At 37.6% G+C, this 19,028-nt stretch overlaps 1 protein-coding gene across 1 annotated transcript in view; it reads left to right on the top strand.

Annotated features, from left to right (window-relative positions):
• Positions 1–18,756, top strand: part of LOC132295345 (SEC12-like protein 2) — a 38,507-nt gene extending 19,751 nt beyond the window's left edge. The window contains exons 3-10 of the mRNA XM_059793571.1: positions 8,816–8,966; positions 12,980–13,071; positions 13,173–13,272; positions 13,649–13,724; positions 13,833–13,953; positions 16,351–16,467; positions 16,581–16,648; positions 18,396–18,756. Coding sequence (XP_059649554.1) covers positions 8,816–8,966; positions 12,980–13,071; positions 13,173–13,272; positions 13,649–13,724; positions 13,833–13,953; positions 16,351–16,467; positions 16,581–16,648; positions 18,396–18,481 — 811 coding nt within the window. The 3' untranslated portion in view covers positions 18,482–18,756. The remainder of the gene's footprint in view (positions 1–8,815; positions 8,967–12,979; positions 13,072–13,172; positions 13,273–13,648; positions 13,725–13,832; positions 13,954–16,350; positions 16,468–16,580; positions 16,649–18,395) is intronic.
• Positions 18,757–19,028: the final 272 nt, after the last annotated feature.

Consider the following 19,028-nt stretch of genomic DNA (forward strand, 5'->3'; position numbering starts at 1 on the left):
GTTTGTTTGCAAGAAACCAAGTTGGCATCCATTTCTGATGGGGTGGTTAGGAGTTTGTGGGGTGCAAGGTTTGTGGAATGGGAGGCCTTGAATGCTACAGGTACTTCGGGTGGAATTATATTTATGTGGGATAATAGATGGCTGTCTAGGATGGACGTGTGGATGGGTAAATTTTCTGTGTCCTGTGAGTTTAAGATGGAAGAGGACAATTTCAGATGGGTATTTTCTGGGGTCTATGGACCGGTTGTTGATAATGATCGACCTATTTTCTGGGAGGAGCTTTGCCATGTTCAAGGATTGTGGTCTCTTCCTTGGTGTCTGGGTGGGGATTTCAATTCTGTTAGATTCCCGTTAGAAAGGTCTACAGGGGGAAGGAGATCTTCAGATTTGGATCAATTTTCTGACTTTATTGATGAGCATTTTCTCATTGATTTACCAATGGAAGGTGCAACCCATACCTGGTCAAATGGCAGGGATCCAGTCACTTTTTCAAGGCTGGATCGATTTTTGATTTATGGAGACTGGGAAGAGAAATTCCTGGATGTCGTTCAGGCGGTTTTAGCAAGGTTCACCTCTGATCATGTTCCTTTGGTTTTGGATTGCGGGGGTTTGTGTTCTTGAAGATCCCCGTTTCGGTTTGAGAATATGTGGCTGAGAGCAGAGGACTTCCAAGGGAAAGTTCGGTTTTGGTGGGAGGGAGCATTAGTTACAGGTTCGCCCAACTTCACGTTAACAAAGAAGTTAAGAGCTCTCAAATTCGATCTTAAGAAGTGGAATAAGGATGTTTTTTGGAATCTTGAACGGAGGAAGAATAGAGTTCTAGCCGAATTTTCTGAGATTGATTGTCTCGAAGAGGCGTGCGGGGATGTGGAGGCACTACGTTCTAGGAGAGCCTCCTGTCAGGCAGTTTTTGCTGAGATTGCTAGTATGGAGGAGATCTCTTGGAGACAAAAATCCTGGGCTCTTTGACTAATAGAGGGAGATCGTAACACAAATTTTTTTCACAGACTCGCTAATGCTCACAGAAGGAGTAATCACATAGGACGAATTCGGGTGGAAGGTGTGGAGCTGTGGAGGGAGGAAGAGTTGCGTAATGGGATCGTTTCTTTTTATCAGAAGCTTTACTCCGAGCCGTTAGCTTGGAGACCCAAACTTGATGGTCTCCATTTTGAGGCTATTTCTGAGTTGGATAGAGATGGGCTTGAGATTCCTTTTACTGAAGACGAAGTTCTAAAGGCTTTATAAAGTTGTAATGGGGACAAAGCTCCGGGGCCTGATGGGTTTACCATGCGGTTTCTAATGAAAAGTTGGGCGGTAGTGAGAAACGAGGTGATGGGTACATTTTAAGAGTTTTATTCTACTGGCGTCTTTGAGAAGTCACTAAATGCCTCATTCATTGCCCTTATTCTACTGGCGTCTTTGAGAAGGGAGGCGCTTCTGACATTAAAGACTAGACCAATTAGCCTAGTGGGTTGTATTTACAAACTCATGGTTAAGGTTCTTGCTCTTAGGATGAGGGAAGTAATGGATGGGATTATTTCGAATTCCCTGAACGCTTTTGTCGGAAGACGGCAAATTCTAGATTTAGTTCTTATTGCAGGCGAATGTGTGGATTCCAGATTGCGAAGTGGTGTCCCCAGAGTCTTATGCAAACTTGACATTGAAAAAGCGTATGATCATGTGAATTGGAATTTCCTTCTATATTTACTATATAGAATGGGGTTTGGAAGTCGATGGAAGAAATGGATTGAGACATGTCTTTCTTCTGTCAAGTTCTCTGTTCTTGTGAACGGATCTCCTGCTGGTTTTTTTGGGAGTACTCGGGGTTTAAGACAATGAGATCCTTTGTCGTCTTTCCTTTTTTTAATTGTTATGGAGGGCTTAAGCAGACTTATGCGAAGGGTAGAGGATCTTGGTCTTATTAAGGGCTTTAGAGTGGGTAGAGATCTAGTCCATCAGGTGGAGATCTCTCATCTACTTTTTGCGAACGACACCTTGGTCTTCTATGATGCTAATGTGTCTCAACTCAGATATTTGAGGTGCATCCTGGCATGTTTTCAGGCGGTTTCTGGGCTAAAGGTCAACGTGCCTAAGAGCGTGTTTGTCCCGATAGGGGATGTTTAGGATATTTCTCTTTAGCTGCAGTCCTTAGGTGTAGGGTGAGTTCTTTCCCCATTCCTTATTTGGGTTTGCCCCTAGGGGTTTCCTACTGAAGAGTGGGGATTTGGGACCCTGTGATTGACAGGTATGCGAAGAGATTGGCAGGATGGAAGAAGCAATACCTGTCTAAGGGGGGTAAAGTTACTCTTATAAAGAGCACTTTATCGAGCTTTCCCACATATTTTTTATCCATGTTCTAAATTCCATGCTCCGTTGCTGATAGGATTGAAAAAATTCAAAGGGATTTCCTTTGGGGCGGAAGGGGCGAAGAGTTTAAGTATCACCTTGTCAGATGGGAGCAAGTTTGCAAGTCCATGAAGTTGGGTGTTCTTGGTATCAGAAGATTGGTTCCTTTTAATCAAGCTCTCTTGGGTAAATGGTTGTGGAGATACGGGAGGGAAAGACATTGCCCTTGGCGAAGGCTAGTTTCATGTCGGTTTGGGGAAGAGAATGGTGGCTGGTCTACCCTTCCGGTTCCTTTTGTGGGAGGAGTCGGGGTGTGGAAATCCATTCGGAAGGGATGGGATGTCTTCTCTTCTTACATCAGATTCAAAGTTCCTGATGGCGGAGGTGTTCGTTTCTGGGAGGATCTTTGGAGTGTTGACCAACCATTATCTTGTACATTTCCAAGATTATACAATATTGAAGTTGATAGACACGCCTACGTAGCTGACTGTTATCAGCTTGATAGTAGTGGGATTACGTGGGACGTGCACTTTAGGCATTCCTTTCAGGATTGGGAGTTGGATGAGGTATGTGTTCTTCTGGATTTGTTGTATCTGCAGGAGGCAGTTGGTAGAGGTAGTGACGATTTGACATGGATTCCCTCTTCCCATGGCCATTTCGAAGTGCGATCTTTGTTCTTATGTCTATTTAATTTTGTTAGCCTTGACTTTCCGTGGAAGACCATTTGGCGTTCTATTGCTCCAACTATGGTGGCATTCTTTGTATGGACTGCTATATGGGGTAAGATCTTGACGATTGATAATTTGAGAAAGAGGTAATTGTTTTGTTAATTGGTGTTGCCTATGTAAGCAAGATGGTGAGTCAGTTGATCATATCCTTATGCATTGTCCCGTGGCGTACGATTGTTGGAATCTTATTCTTGCGGCGTTTGGCATGCATTGGGTAATGTCACGTTCTTCTAAGCATTTGATTCATGCTTGGAGAGGATGTCGTGTGAGAAGTGGTGTATGCGATTACTGGAGATTGCGTTTGGTGGTGCATCTGGAAGGAGAGGAATAGTAGAATGTTCGAAGGAAATGAGTCGTCTACAGCGACGCTGAGTGAAGAGGAGTTCTTGTTCCTCTTCCGATGATTTAGTCATTTTTTTGGATTCTTTGGGGCCTTAGCCCCCGGCTCCACTTTTGTATAAGGGATGAGTTCCCCTTTTGAACGCCTTTTTATTTAATTCATACTTATCAAAAAAAAAATGTCTAGACTTGACGCAATAAGACACGTTTAAGTCATTTTTGACACATCTATCTGACACATTTAACTAAATGGCCCATTTTTAACACGAACACGACACGTTTAATTACCGTGTCAATATGGGTCGACACGATTACTACCCAAAAACGATTAAGCCAAACCCAAATCAGCTTATTCTGTGCCGTGTTAGCGTATCGTGTCAAATATTGCTACCCCTACTATATACATCCTAAGAAGCAAGGACACAGACACAGGACACGAACACGATACAACACAAATACGCTGATATGCCAAATTCTAAAAATGGACACAGACATAGCGTGGACATATAATATTCATATATATACACACATATATATATATAAACTTTAATTAATTTACAATTTCTATACTAAATTTACATAAGAAAACACCATCATATTACAGAGGTGACCTGTTCTCTTCTAATTGGGATGGGAGTGCCTAAAAATTATTGTGCTGATGCTATCTTAACAACTACATACCTTGTCAATCGCAAGCCTTCTATGGTTCTTGGCTATAAATCCCTCTTCTCTGTCTTACACCATGACACTGCCTTGTTTATTGCCCCTCCGAAAATGTTTGGTTGTGTTTGTTATGTTCACATTCATCATCGCAAGGACAAAATGGACCCTAAGGCAATCTGATGGGTCTTTCTTGGATACTCCGCCACTCAGAAAGGGTATCGGTGTTATAACCCTACCACTTGTCGTCGCTTTGTCTCCATGGATGTTACATTCTTTGAGTATGATCCTTCTTTTTTTTTTTTTTCACTGTTCGGGATTCTTTACAGGGGGAGACTACTATACAAGTAGAGAATCCGTTGTCCATTCAGAGGAAATGCCCCCTTCCTTTGCCTGTTCCCATTTAGGGGGAGGTTCCCATTCAGGGGGACCTTCTTACTGAGGTGCTTATGTCTAGTCCTCCCATCAGTAATGATTTGCAGCAGGGTAAACAACCAATTATCTACACTAGGAGGGTAAAACAAGTTATTAACTCACCCCAGGACCAAGAAGTCTCCCTCGATCCAGGTAATTTCTTAGTTGACATTGATACTCCTGATTCTTCCCAATAGCATTCCTGTTAATCTTGATGTCCTTATTGCCTATCGTAAGGGTGTTCGTAGTTGTACAAAACATCCCATATCTTAGTTTGTATCATATGATGCCTTATCTCCAGCATATCGTGCTTTCACTTCGTGTATCTCCTCTGTATGTTCCTTCTGGTGTTTCAGATGCTCTCAGTCAAACTCCATCGAAGAAAGCTATGTTTGAAGAAATGAAGGCCCTTGATAAGAATGGTACTTGGGATATTGTTCCATTACCTAGGGGTAAGAAACTAGTAGGCTGCAAATGGGTTTACATAATAAAGTATCATGCAAACAGAACAATTGAGAGATATAAAGCTCGGTTAGTTGCAAAGGGCTTCACTCAGACTTATGGAATTGATTATCTGGAAACATTTGCTCCAGTTGCTGAGATGAACTTTATACGTGTTCTTCTTTCTTTGGCAACTAATTTGAATTGGCCCTTACATCTGCTGGATGTAAAGAATGCTTTCCTTCACGGTGACTTGGCGGAAGAGGTGTATATGAACATGCCACCAGGGTTTAAGCTTGCCAATGGTCAGAATTCAGTGTGTAAGCTAAATAAAGCCTTGTATGGGATAAAGCAGTCGCCACGTGCTTGGTTTGAGAGGTTCAGCACTGCTGTGAAAAGAGTAGGGTACACATAGAGTCAGACAGATCATACTTTCTTCATCAAGAAGCACCAGGGCTGCACCACTGCCCTTATTTTATATGTTGATGATATTGTTATCACTGGAAATGATCCAGAAGAGATTCATTGAATGAAGTCATTCTTGGGGACAGAGTTCAAGGTTAAAGACCTCGGATCATTGAGATACTTTCTTGGCATCGAGGTATGTAGATCGAAGAAAGGGGTGTTTATTTCTCAATGGAAGTATGTGTTAGATTTGTTAGCTGAAACAGGTAGCCTTGGACCTAGACATATTGATATTCCCATTGAGCAAAACCATAGGCTTAATGGTGTAGATGGAGACCCATTAGATGATGTGGGAGGACTTCAGCGATTGGTTGGGAGACTGATTTACTTATCTCTCATGTGCCTGGATATTGCCTACGCTATTAGTGTGATTAGTCAGTTTATGCATGCTCCACGTACACCTCACCTTGAGTTAGCGAAGTACATGTCGCTACCTCAAGGGTTCACCTGGTAAGGGGATATTGCCACTTGTGTGTTGAAGCCTATACTGATGTTGATTGGGCAGGGTCTGTGACAGATCGATGATTTACTTCAGGATATTGCACATTTGTTAGAGGTAATCTTGTTTCACGGCGAAGTAAGAAACAGTTTGTACTAGCTATATCTAGTGCAGAGGCTGAGTTCAGATCTATGGCACATAGAGTTTGTGAGTTGTTATGGCTACGTACGATGTTGGGTGAGTTGGGTTATCCTGTTCGCGAGTCAATGAAGTTGTATTGTGACAACAAGGCTGCTATTAGCATTGCCCACAATCCAGTTCAACATGACAGGACAAAGCACATTGAAGTCGATCGACACTTCATCATGGAAAAGCTTCGTTTTGGGTTGATTTGTACTCCATACGTCAACACACATGATCAAGTTGCCGATGTTTTGACTAAGGGTGTGAGCAAGACTTACTTGGAAAATATGTTAGTCAGGACATGATAGATATCTTTGCACCGAGGGGGAGTGTTGTCAGGGGCTTATTTGTTATTACTTATATAATGTTGGGGCTTATGTATAATTTCTGAAACTTGTTATTACAAATAGAATGTGGTGGAAGGATGAAAGTATTCTTTTCATTCTCTCTCTCTTTCCCCATCTCTCTCTCTTTTTCTCTCATTCGCTTTCTTCTCTTTTTCTTCTTCTTTATCACTTAATCTTGATTTGATTATATCTTAAAGTCAACAAGAGTAATTCACCCTTAAAAAATGTGAGGGTAAAAATGTTAATCGAATTAGTAATTCCACACCGTTAATTTGATCGACTCTGACAAGGGGTTTTAGAGTTATTTTTGCAAAAGTTTCATCGAAGGCTGATTTGCTAAAGCCTCAGAGGATGTCAGAGTAGTTCACCGTTATATTTTATTAATGATTGCAAAAAAAAAAAAAAATAATAATAGTAATAATATAACTGGTGATATTAAACTTAGCTCAACTCAATATAGCCTTTTCCAACTACTTGGGGTTGGCTACATGGATCTTTTTTTCCCATTCGAACCTATCTGAGGCCATAGCTTGAATCATACCACACGCTATAATATCCTTTCTTATTAACCCTACCCATATTAACTTTAGTCTTTCCTTTACCTTAGCATTACCTACAATGTGGACCATTTGACTCTTCTCAACTAGCCCATTTAGTTGTCTTGTTTGCACATGTCCAAATCATATTAATAAATTTTCTCATTTTTTCTCCAATTGGTACTACTTCAACCCTCTCATGAATGAGTTAATTTCTGATTCTATCCTTTCTCGTCTGACCACAAATCTATCTTAACATTTTGTATTTCAGTTACACCTCACTTTATCCATATGTTGTTTCTGAATTGCCGAACATTCTGTCTCCATCGTGCCGTGATTCAATTAACAGCATTTCAAATTTCTCCGTCATTATGATAATTGAGCTTAAATAATGGAAATGTCACTTTTTTGTTTGACCCTGGATCTTCACTACATCTCTATTTGTTTTTCTAGATTTGCTAAAGTTACACTCCATATATTCAATTTTATTCTTACTTATCTTAAACCCTTTTAATTCTAGAATTTCCCACCAAACGTCCAATTTAGCACTTACTCATTCTCTAGTTTCATCAATTAAAGCAGTATCATTACCAATTAACATACACAACGAAATTTCATCCTGGATGTGTCTCAACAGTTCATCAATTACTAAGGCAAATAACTAAGGTAAAAAGATAGGGTCTTAATGTGGATCCTTGTACTATGATATTAGAAAAGGAAAATAGTTCTTCTTCCCTCATTTCATATAAAAAGCTGAAATAATTGAAATCAAACAAAATTACAAAAAAAGGCAAGAGAAAGAAAAACTGGTACAATTATGACCCTCTAGTTCTTTTCTGAAGCTTTGTTTGTCAATCTTCATATCTGTACTGGTATGCCCTCCCTTGGAAGATGGTTTGGCGTTCGAAGGCTCCTCTTAGAGTGGCTTTTTTTGTTTGGATTGCAGTTTGGGGCAAGATCTTGATGATGGATAACCTGAGATGGAGAAGGCAGGTTACAGGTGCTGCATGTGTAAGAGGGATGGGGAGTCAGTGGATCACCTTCTCCTTCATTGCCATGTTGCTCAAGACTGTTGGAATCTTATTTTTGGATTGTTCGGCATCCATTGGGTTATGCCTCGGTCTTTGAAGGGTTTGATCTTGGAGAGGCTGCTTAGTGGGAGCCCATGCTTGTGATTTTTGGAGGGTGGCCCCCTTTGATGTTTGGTGGTGCATTTGGAAGGAGGGGAATAGAAGATCTTTTGAACGGGAGGAATCTCCTATTAGGGCTTTGAAATTTCTTATTATTAGCTCTCTTTTTAGTTGGGTGTTGGGGACAAATTGTAAGTCTGTAAAGGAGTTTATTGATCTTTTGGGTTCCTTGGGTCCTTAGGACCTCTTTTTTGGCTTCGGCCCTTGTATAGCTTTTGGGATACGGTCCCCATTTGATATCTTTCTAATATATTCTCACTTATTAAAATATATATATATGTATATATAGCTCTATATATGTCTATACTGGTATGCCCTAGCTGAAATTTTCAGATAAATCTCTCTCTCTCTCTCTCTCTCTCTCTATATATATATATATATGTCAAACTTCATTTTTCCCCCATTTTTTCCGTCCTTGCATAATATAGAAGGAAATTCCTGTGAAGAAGGAAATCAAAGTTGCACCTACCATTTGAGCTTAAGACAAAAGCAATATGATGAGTATAAAATAGTAGAATTGGAAAAAAGTTGTATTCTGCAGTCATAGAAAATAGGTAGCCACTTGTACTTCTGCAAATACGTGATATGATATGAAAAATGATAAGGAAAATACAAAATCAATACTATTTACGGTTGAAGGTGTTGCATCCAGGCTTTATCTTTAATTTCATTGTTGTTTCCAAACTACTTGGGGGGTAGATTTCAATATTGTGTTTTTCTTGTGCAGATGGTTCGAGTGGGATGCAACTAATAGCACTGATGGTCATAAATTGGGTCTAAAAGATTCTGAAAATGTTCTCAATCAACTTGAAGATATTGGACTACAATTAGCATTGACTTTTAACAATGAGGGTTCTTTACTTGCAGTTGGCAGCGAGGTAGATCATTTATCACTATATTCTGTTATACTTGAATGCATTTGCCGCATGAAATATAAGAAAAACATCTTTTAACATGAGAAAGAAATACTAAACCAAATTGCCGTCTTCATGTTTGTTTTTACATGATGGGAATTTTCTCCTATAAAATAGTTATTTGAAGCATCTGGTGGATGAAAGTTCACAAAATTTGTCTTGTAACAAAAGAGGGGAATTCTTGCTTGTACGTTTTGTCCATGCTCAAGGCAGTGTAACATTCTGTGTTAGGGTCCCTTTATTGCCATAATTTAGAATTCTACACCTGTTCAGAAATTTCTTTAGGCTATTATAGGGCTTCATCGAAATTTTTTCATAGGCTACCTGTGCTATGATTACCAAGAAATAAAAAAACCCACACTTAGGGAAACAGGGACTTCAATAATTTGCAGTTACAGATAATTTCTTGGACACCTTCTTTAATTGTAAGAACCATTCACATTGCAGGTGTTTCTAGTCAGTACCTCATATGATCTATTCTTTTCAAAGAAAATGGTATAGTCATGTAAAAAATTTGAACCAACTGGAGACAAATTCGAGTTGTTGATTTTGGAAGTTTTATATAGTCACTCTCTTGCATCATTTTCCAAATTTAAAAGGAATAGGAAGTCGTCAAATAAAGATGTATGAATGTGTGTACCCACAGTTACATATAAATTTCGTCTTTCCTACACGACACAAACCTTTGCACCTTCCAAGGAGAAGTGTTTCCCACCTGCATTCCATAATTTTTACATAATCATTACTGCATCATGGTGCTAGAAACCCAAGTTAACCACTGCAGTAGAGCTTCAGATTGTTTGGATTTTATAAACATATATGAATAGCTTCCTTCTTGCTAAAGTTAAAAGCCTTACTTCTGTCAATGATATTTGGAATATCATGAAGTACCAACTAGGGGAAAAAAAAAAAAAAAAAAAAAAAAAAAAAGAATATCATGAAGTAAGATTTTAGCAGCTTGTACTTATCAAAAAAAAAAAAAAAAATGGAATTTAGCAGCTTGTAGATATCTTTTTTTGGAAACACAAAATTATGTCCAAAAAAAAAAAAGTAGAGCAAGTATATATATATATACATATATATGATTAGCTTCCTTCTTACTAAAAGTTAAAAGCCTTACCTCTGTCCATGATATTTGGAGTATTTGAAAAATACTTATTTATTTATTTATTTTATTTTTGTTAAAACAGAATTTTGTGTTTCCAAATGAAGATATCTACAAGCTGCTGAATTATTGCTTCTTGATATTCACAGAGCCATTTCATTCATATTGTGGGCCATGACATATCAATATGTGACATTCAGATATCAAGAGAACTGGCCTTTTGTTAATTGTATCTTATGTTTCTTTATCTGAGTTGTGCTTGTTTAGGTTGGTGGGAGGGGAGTATGGTGAATTTTAAGTTGTAATTTGTTTATTAGCATTCATTGTAAATAATAAGAACAAAGGTTTTTCCTTCTTTTTTTTTTCTCCCTATTTTTTTTTTATTATTCAAAACTCAAATGCTAATAAATTCCTCTGAGCAATAGATCTGATTATGAAACTTGGATTGACAAAACGTGACAAATGGATTGCCAAGATGACAAGACATGTAAACTTTAGATGAGTCATTATGATATGATATGCGGAATGCTTAAAAATTGAGAAATGATCCTTCAGAAGAATGACACGTCATATGGTCCATGACACAGGATTGGTAACATATGCAAGTATGCAATTGACTTCCCAAAGTAAATGTGGCCAGCCATAGAAAGTGACACAAGGCCGCAGTTCTGTTGCTCTATTTTAAGGAATATACTACCACACTTAATAACGCTTGAAGAAGTTCCTCAATCAACTTGACATTGAAATTGGTGGCAATTGTCGCGGGGGGGGGGGGGGGGGCCCTTGAGCTTGGTGTGACTACAGTAATTCATGGCATTGCGTTGTATTATTGCAGTAGTGATGCAATCTTTTCCTCATTACCCTATAATTAGTGTGATTTATGACTTGTGTTCCTGTCATACAATTGTGATTTACCCCCTTCTGCAATGCATTGTAAACTTCCGGAATTACGATGCATTTGACAATGCGTTGTAATCATACAGTTGCGTATTTGTGAAATATGCGATGCATAGTAAAAGCCATTACTAGGTGCTTGTCCCGCCAATACATTATAGGAGAGTAAGATAAGAAAATAATTAATCTTTGGATTAACTTTTTATGAAGTGGCTGCTCTTAGACTCAAACCTTCATTTGACACTAGACAACTCTAGGTTTTGCCAATTGCACCAAGCAATGGACCCTAATATACCAGAACTAGCAAATAAATAATGAATCAATATTACGTTGTACTCCTTCTATCCCAAAATAAGTGTCATGCTTTCCTTTTTTGTCTGTCCCAAAATAATAGTCCACTTTCCTTTTTCAAATAATATATTTCACATCTTTCCATATATGTCCTTTGAGTTTAAAATTTCAAACTTGAATATTCAAAACTTAAAAGGGCAAGTTAGTAACTTTCCAGGGAGACAATGCATGTCCCACATGTTTCCTTAAAAATTACTACTCCCCATAAGCGACGCTTAAATTGGGACGGAGGGAGTATTAAATTGGAGATGACTATATTCCCCTCAATTATAGTGTATTCGATAGTACTTAGAAAAAATATATATATAGTGTATTCGATATTGTACTGTAATCTTACAGGTGCAATGTACCTCATCTACAGTGCTTTTGATCCCAGTGATTACAATGTGATTACTTACATATCATGGTAGTATTCCTATTGCAATGTTCCCCAATTAGCAATATCATGAGCTTAATAACTATGATGCAGTTCTTTGGCATTTTGTTGGAATCCTCGCAGCCATAGTGTGAGTGCACACATGTTATGACCGCAATCTTGGTGCTCTATTGCTGTATTGTGGTCTCGTAGTTATAGGGCCATTATATGCTGCATCTTTGATTCTTATTTTGGGGTATTTGGGTTTTCTTGGTTTGGTGACTTTAGTCAAGGTTTAAGCAAGGTTGCTCACGGTGTCTCCTGCAATATAAATATGGAGTAACACATAATGACTTGAATTGCATCTCAGCCACATTATTGGGGGAAGAACATGCTTCTATCGGATTTGTCAGAAGAATCCTGACAAATTGGCATGTGCAAATACATCTATTGATACTGGATGCTATCCAGGTACGATCAGTCAACAAGACAAAGGCACAAGCAAACTACCTTTGTCTCCAGATACTGCCTTGTTTCTATTGCTTCCCATTTGATGTCTTACCTTAAACTTGATTCTTAACCACAAGAAAAGTCTCTTTCACCAGATTGTAGAGTTAATTCATGCTATTACCAAACCCCGTGCCTACAGAATACAGCAACTTTCAGCTACAGCCTGTGGTTCTTTACTCTAAGTTAAGTAGGACACAGAAAAAGGGACTACTAGAAAACTACAACAAATAAGATGCAGATATATTTTATCAGACTGAAGAGGCTTATTTAATTAGTCATTATATCTCCTGCTGCTCTTCATTTGATTTTTCCTTTTTCTTTCAAATTATTTGAGATAGAGACAGTATTATGTTGTAAGCTTATGTATGATTCCTATCACTCTATGTATTAGCTGAATCCAGATTGCATATTATAATAATTGAGCACCATGTCAGACTTCTGTTTTACCATACTAAAGAGGCTTGTGAGTTTTGACTTGTCCATACATTATTTTGTTGGTCAATATATTCTGTTTTTCTTTCTTAAAAGTTGCACATCTTCCAAAGAACAACCTTTATATGGTTTACTCTTGGTTAACCATCTTCCACCTGGTACAAGAATTTCCCATAATGCAGATACAGGATCTCCTCCATAAAAGGGAAAACCTTTTTTGCATTGCAGGACTGAAGTTTCTGTAGCTGTATGCTTACCTTTTACAATATGCATTATACAATTATGCTAATTAGTATTTTGTATAATGATTCGATTTTCGGTGCAGTACAGGATGGCAAGTTGAGGGTTTTCAAGTGGCCTAGCATGGAAATTATTATTGATCAGGCTGATGCTCATTCATCTGTGAAGGATTTGGATTTCAGGTTCAAAATAGTAGCTGTAGTTAAATTTGAACTTCCAATCCTGCAAGCTCAAGAATCCTTCAATTTTTATAATTTGTCTGATGGTTTATTACCTCTTGCAGTCCTGATGGGAAATTTCTTGTTTCGCTGGGAAGTGGTGTACCTGGTAGGGTTTGGGATGTAACATCATCAACATCTGTAGCTTCTTTACAAAAGGAAAATGTAAGAACCATTTTTAATGTAACATAAGTGAAAAACAATTTATATACAGGTTTTCTGTGGGGAAGCACGAATCTCGGCCTAATATGTTTATGCAGGATATCCCTGCCATTTTTTTGGGTAAGGACTGCGTTGTATGGCGTTAACTTGCAAGCATGATATCCTAACCATATGATCCTTGAAAATGAAGGAAGGAAGAAGAAGCGTATTAATGTTTTGATGAATAACCTGTAATTCCTAATGGGATGATTGTGACCCCAAATACCGGTTGTGTTTAACTAAAATGGATTTATTCATCTTTTCAAGAATTCCTTTCTCTTCATGCAACTATTCATTGACACTGATTTTTTAACTAACTATATTTGTTTTTTGTTTCCAGGATGAGGTTTTTGGTTTCTGCAGATTCTCACAAACTAATGGCAATAGTCTGGTTCTATATGTCACTTCAATGCGAGGTAGATATGTAGTAATGCATGCCTTCCTCTTTTTTCCTTCCAACTAATGTGCCTTCTACCATACTGTCATGTGATTCAACTATAATGGACCCTCTTCAACTTTCATAGATCGAGGTGGAAGTATAATAAAATGGAATCCTACCTCATGGACGAGGATGAGCTCAAAGCACATAGTCAAAGACCCAGTTTCCGCCTTCGCTGTTTCGACTGATGGGAAGCTTCTTGCAGTGTAAGAATTTGACAGTTAACAGTTTCAAGTGCTTATAATAAGAAAAAACACATTCATTAAAAGAGTGATCGAAATGAAAATGTTGAGATTGATGTGTGTTAAGACAAGAAATCATAAAATTAAGAAATGAGTTCATTCGTGAGACAGTTATTTTTTTTCCTCATTCGTGAGACAGTTAATGTAACACCAATTGAAGATCAAATGAGAGGAAATAGACTAAGATGGTTTGGCCATGTGAAAGCTAAGACCAATAATTGCAAGAGCAAGGAAGAGTGAGGTTGACCATAAACCATATCGCGGGTAATGTTAGGATAAGGGGAAAACTAAAACGAACATGGGTTGGGGTAGTAAATGAAGGTATGTATGATAACATGTGGTTTGACTGATATTATGGTCCAAGACAAAGCAAAATGCCGAAACATTATTCATGTAGCCTACCCGAAAAAATTGAAAAAAGGCTTTGTTGAGTTGAGTTTGATAGTATCAGGTACTTTAGGCATGGGTTCTGGTCTACCCCTAGAGATATGTATGTGGGTACTAAGAGATGGGGTTTAAACTCACAAAAATGACTAAATGACCTACCTAAGAAATCTATAATTTAGTACATCTCTAGTGTAAAGATTATATTAGATGCCAGATTAACTATTATCTCAATCGGAAAAGGTAGTTTGGTGAAGTTATGATGAAAATAAGTACAATGATCAGATACTTGTTATTCCAGTCATCTCTGATTTATTTCTGTTGAAAATAGAGAATATATATACATTTTTTTGATAAGTAAAGATTTATAAAAAGCTCTCAAAAGGGGAGCAAATCCCAAAGAAACACACAAGGTCAAAAAACTCCTCAAGCCTTCAAAGAGGTCAAAAAAACAACAATCTCCTCTACAAATCTATAATCACTCCCTGAAACCCAACAAAAAAGAGAGAATATATGAAAACATATATATTATTGTGTTAATCATACAATAATACAATGGGGTTTATATAGGAGAAGTAGGTGAGTGGAGAACAAGTAAACCCTATATATGGTAATGCTATACATGGTAATGAGTGGTAGGTGAAGGCAGCTACAGAATATAGAAAACTCTAGTAAACCCTTGTATACAATGTAATCTAACTGTACACACGTGAGTGTGACTGTTCATAATACACACGTGACAGCCTATGTTACCTGAACTCGTCAGTTTAGCTCAGGGTGTCCGTGTCAACATGACACAACATGGACACCGACACGAAAGATGGGTCGGACACCCTTTGCTTCTATCGGAAACTGTTGATGAAGACATGCTTGCTTCTTTTTGTTAGATTGAAGGCTGCTGGTTCAAAATTAGGGCTTTTTAAGGTTGAAGATGGTTGTTTTCATCATGCGCGGCTGTTACACGATTTTTTATTTTATCCGAGACTGCTATCACGCCACTTCAGAGACTTGTCATCTCTCTATTTATCAATGTTCTGAAGTGTGGCAGATGAATGGTCATTTTTACTGCCACGTTTTCTTTGTTTCTGTGGGCCTTATCACATTGAGCCCAGTGTAGTTACTTTTTATTTTTTATTTTTTACTTTTACATTTACTTCGTATCTTTTTTACTCCCAGGAGACTACAGCTGCTTGCTTGCTTTTCGTATCTTTTTTACACAGTACTTTTTTTTATTTATTTTTTTTACTTTACATTTACAATACTTCTTACCCTTCTGACTCCCACAAGATTACAATTACTGGCTTTCCTTGTAAATAACCATCCACTTTACCAACTAAAGATAAATGACACGTATATATCTCTTTTTTCTTTTTTCTTTTTTTTGTAGAGAGAGTAGGACACAATGTCTCCTCTTGATGTAGAAATACTTAAGACTCTTAAATAATAGATCAATAGGATATACTTTTATTATTGTTTAATAATTAAGACGTGTCCAAGTGTCCGTGTCCAATTTGTGGACACTTTTTAGCCGAATCCCCATGTCCTGTAATTTGAAAGACTATGGATTCGACCTCTAGACACATACCCGTGTCCGACACTCGTACCTTAGTTTGGGTAACATAGGTGACAGCTCATACTATACTATACAACAGTCTTTGAGCTTCCTGTATTATCTCAAACAAATAGTGAAAAGCTTCCTCTCTTATGGCATGTGGGGGTGGGAGGATGGATGACGAGAGTCACATTGCTGTCTTATAATGAATATCTAAAATGTTCACAGTTTAGGAATGGTTGCATGCTTTCTGGGTATTTCATGTTTCTGTTTCATGTTTCTGAATGTTGCACATTTTTGTTAGTCACATGATCTAACACACTTCTTTATCACAAGACTCACAGTCAATTTCTTTCCCAGAATTTTCATTTCAATTGACTATTTCCTTTGCCTTTCTTCCCTATTTGTGATTTGTGAACTTGCAGAGGGACAACTCAAGGTGACATATTAATATTAAATTCCACTAGTATGCGGGTGCAGGCCATAGTTAGAAAAGCACATCTTGGCATTGTAACAGCATTGATGTTTTCTGAAGATTCAAGGTTGTTCTTCCGACTTATTTACATTATGTCTTCATTCATTAATGCTTATGCTGCAGTGTGGCTTTGTTCTTTAAGAATTATTATTTGATTATTTGGTTTGTATTCAAACACAGGGCTTTGGTATCCGCATCCTTTGATTCAAGTGCAAGGGTGACGCAAATTAAGGACGAAAAGAAAAATGGTATGTACCTCTCGTAATCTTCTGATACTTGTGAAATAACATGAGCATACATCTGCCATTATTACACTAGCAACGGGTTGCCTGCAAACCAGCTACAGGCTAGAACTGGTTCTAGGCTATAACTTGAGGTCCATCATCTGTGCCAGCAATATAACCAACCAAATGTTAGACCAAAGTTGGGCATAATTGAACATAGAAGACAGCTATGGTACTATTCTTAGTGAGCCTAGCTATAGTACTATTCTTAGTGAGCGTAGCTATAGTACTATGATGTACTAATCAATCTGCTAAACCTAAGTATTATAAGTTGTAGGGTAAATTGCAGAAACGCCCCTCAACTGTCACAATCTTGCATATAATCCCTTGGCATTGCAAATAATTTGACTTGTTGATTTTGTGCAAATGAGGCCACAACTTCAGGTTTCTGTTACTAATAATGAGAAGTTACGAATTTGACCTTCTTTTTTATTTAAATAGAAAAGGGGTAAAAATTTAGAATGCATGAAATTCCAAATACACTAATAACAAACTATGGATGCAAACCAGTTTCTTCTTCTCTCCTTCCTTTTCCTTTTCTAATTTTTCTCTCATGTCCACACCATCTCCCATCATAATCATAATATCCTTCCTTGCATTTTTACAGCAATTACTGCCTTCTATAAGTTCAAAACCATCATCAACATCTCATCGTTGCAGATTTGGTCCTCATCAGTCAGTCTTGACTTGTCAGATTTGCCCATGGCTACTGAAATTTTGGTGCACACTTGGGATGATCTTGAATCTGTCTCCTTTCATTTTTGGAACAATTTACTTTCTTTCGAGACATATCCACTCCTCCAATTCACAGAATAAGGGTAGGGTCAATATGTGGGTCAGATCGGTGGTTTCAACCATAAAAGAGTGACTTGGCTAATTTGGTGAGTGATTTCTTAGAAAATTGTAATGCATAATGGTGAGTGGGTCTAATTGGCTATTATGGTGATGATGGTCGTTTTGGCAGTCACTCTGGCCATTTCCAGTGACCACACCCACTTCAATCTTGACCAAACTAACAATCCTTGAAGCACTCGTGTGAACAACTCATTTCTGTTGTGTGTGAGAGAAGGTGGGTTAGTTGTACAGTTTTAGCTATTGAGAAAATAGAGACAAAGTATTGAGGTGGTTTATTTCTTTGCATTTCATATTTGGGTGCTTGTTTTAGAGAAGGGAGGAATCACTTGTTTACCAACTTAGTTGATGTGAAGGCTTGATAGATTTAATTATTTTTCAAGTTATATGTGTATATGTTTATATATGTCATAAGCCCAATTGTCTTTACCGCCATTGGAGAACATTTTAAGAATTCTTTACTTTAATAGAAAAAATAAACAAATTTATACCGATAATGGGGAACTCAGGGTACAATCAGTGACGGAAATCAATTTTCAACAGGAACTTGATTCTGATACATATTATCTCCATATTTCACCATTGTTTCACTCGTATTTGCTTTGGGTGTTTTACTAAATGTTTCCAACAAAATTTCCCATGCGGCTTTCATTTTAGAAAAGAAATTTTATGTATATGGTCCATGGTAGGTTTATAATGACAATCTTTCTTTCGACTTTCCTTTAATGCTAACTATGATCACAATTTCAAATCTTTTAGGACTGCACTATTCTGTCCTAATAGATGGAAGGCTGTTGTTTTGCTTGGAATATCCCAACCGGTTGTCATGTTTTTTCTATATATATATATTTTTTGGCAGGATCGAGCATGTGGATCATTTTGTTCATCCTCCTACTTGCAGTAGCTGTATATTATGCAAAGAACGAAGGAATGCTTCCTTGGTGACTACTGTTCTTACCAAAAAATTTGTGAAATATTACCTAAGTAAGTTGTACACTAATAAAGTTCATAAAGGAGAGAGCGAGATTTCGTTACAGGTTGATTATTCTACTATTGTACTTTGTTTTTATCTTTTTTGTACTCGGATCAGCGAGGCTTGTTGCTAGGGGATAGAAGTGTGGACTTGTTATCAAGGATGGATGTAGTCGGTGTTCAGACTCGAACCCATTGTTATCCCCCACCCCAATACCCCTTAATGGAAGCTATGTTTTTGGTTAAAATTTATTAAATGGGAATATATGCTTATTCATTAACTTAGATTTTTTATAATAGCAAATATGTTGTCATTAACAGGTTTCCACAGGTGCTTATTGTTTCAAGTCTAGGATGAATTATATTTGGTAAGGTATATTGTCTGCTTTTCTATGCTGAACAATTTTGTTGGACAATATCAAGTGAATATCATTTTAAACTTTTTTTTATTATATTATATTTAGCTTAAAAGTGAAGTTAAAGGGACACATTGGGCAACTCTGATACTTTTATAATTTAG

The sequence above is a fragment of the Cornus florida genome, unplaced genomic scaffold (assembly GCF_030987335.1).
Source record: "Cornus florida cultivar Cherokee Brave unplaced genomic scaffold, ASM3098733v1 CherokeeBrave_3.0.0_Hap2_Chr02, whole genome shotgun sequence".
Lineage (NCBI taxonomy): Eukaryota > Viridiplantae > Streptophyta > Magnoliopsida > Cornales > Cornaceae > Cornus > Cornus florida.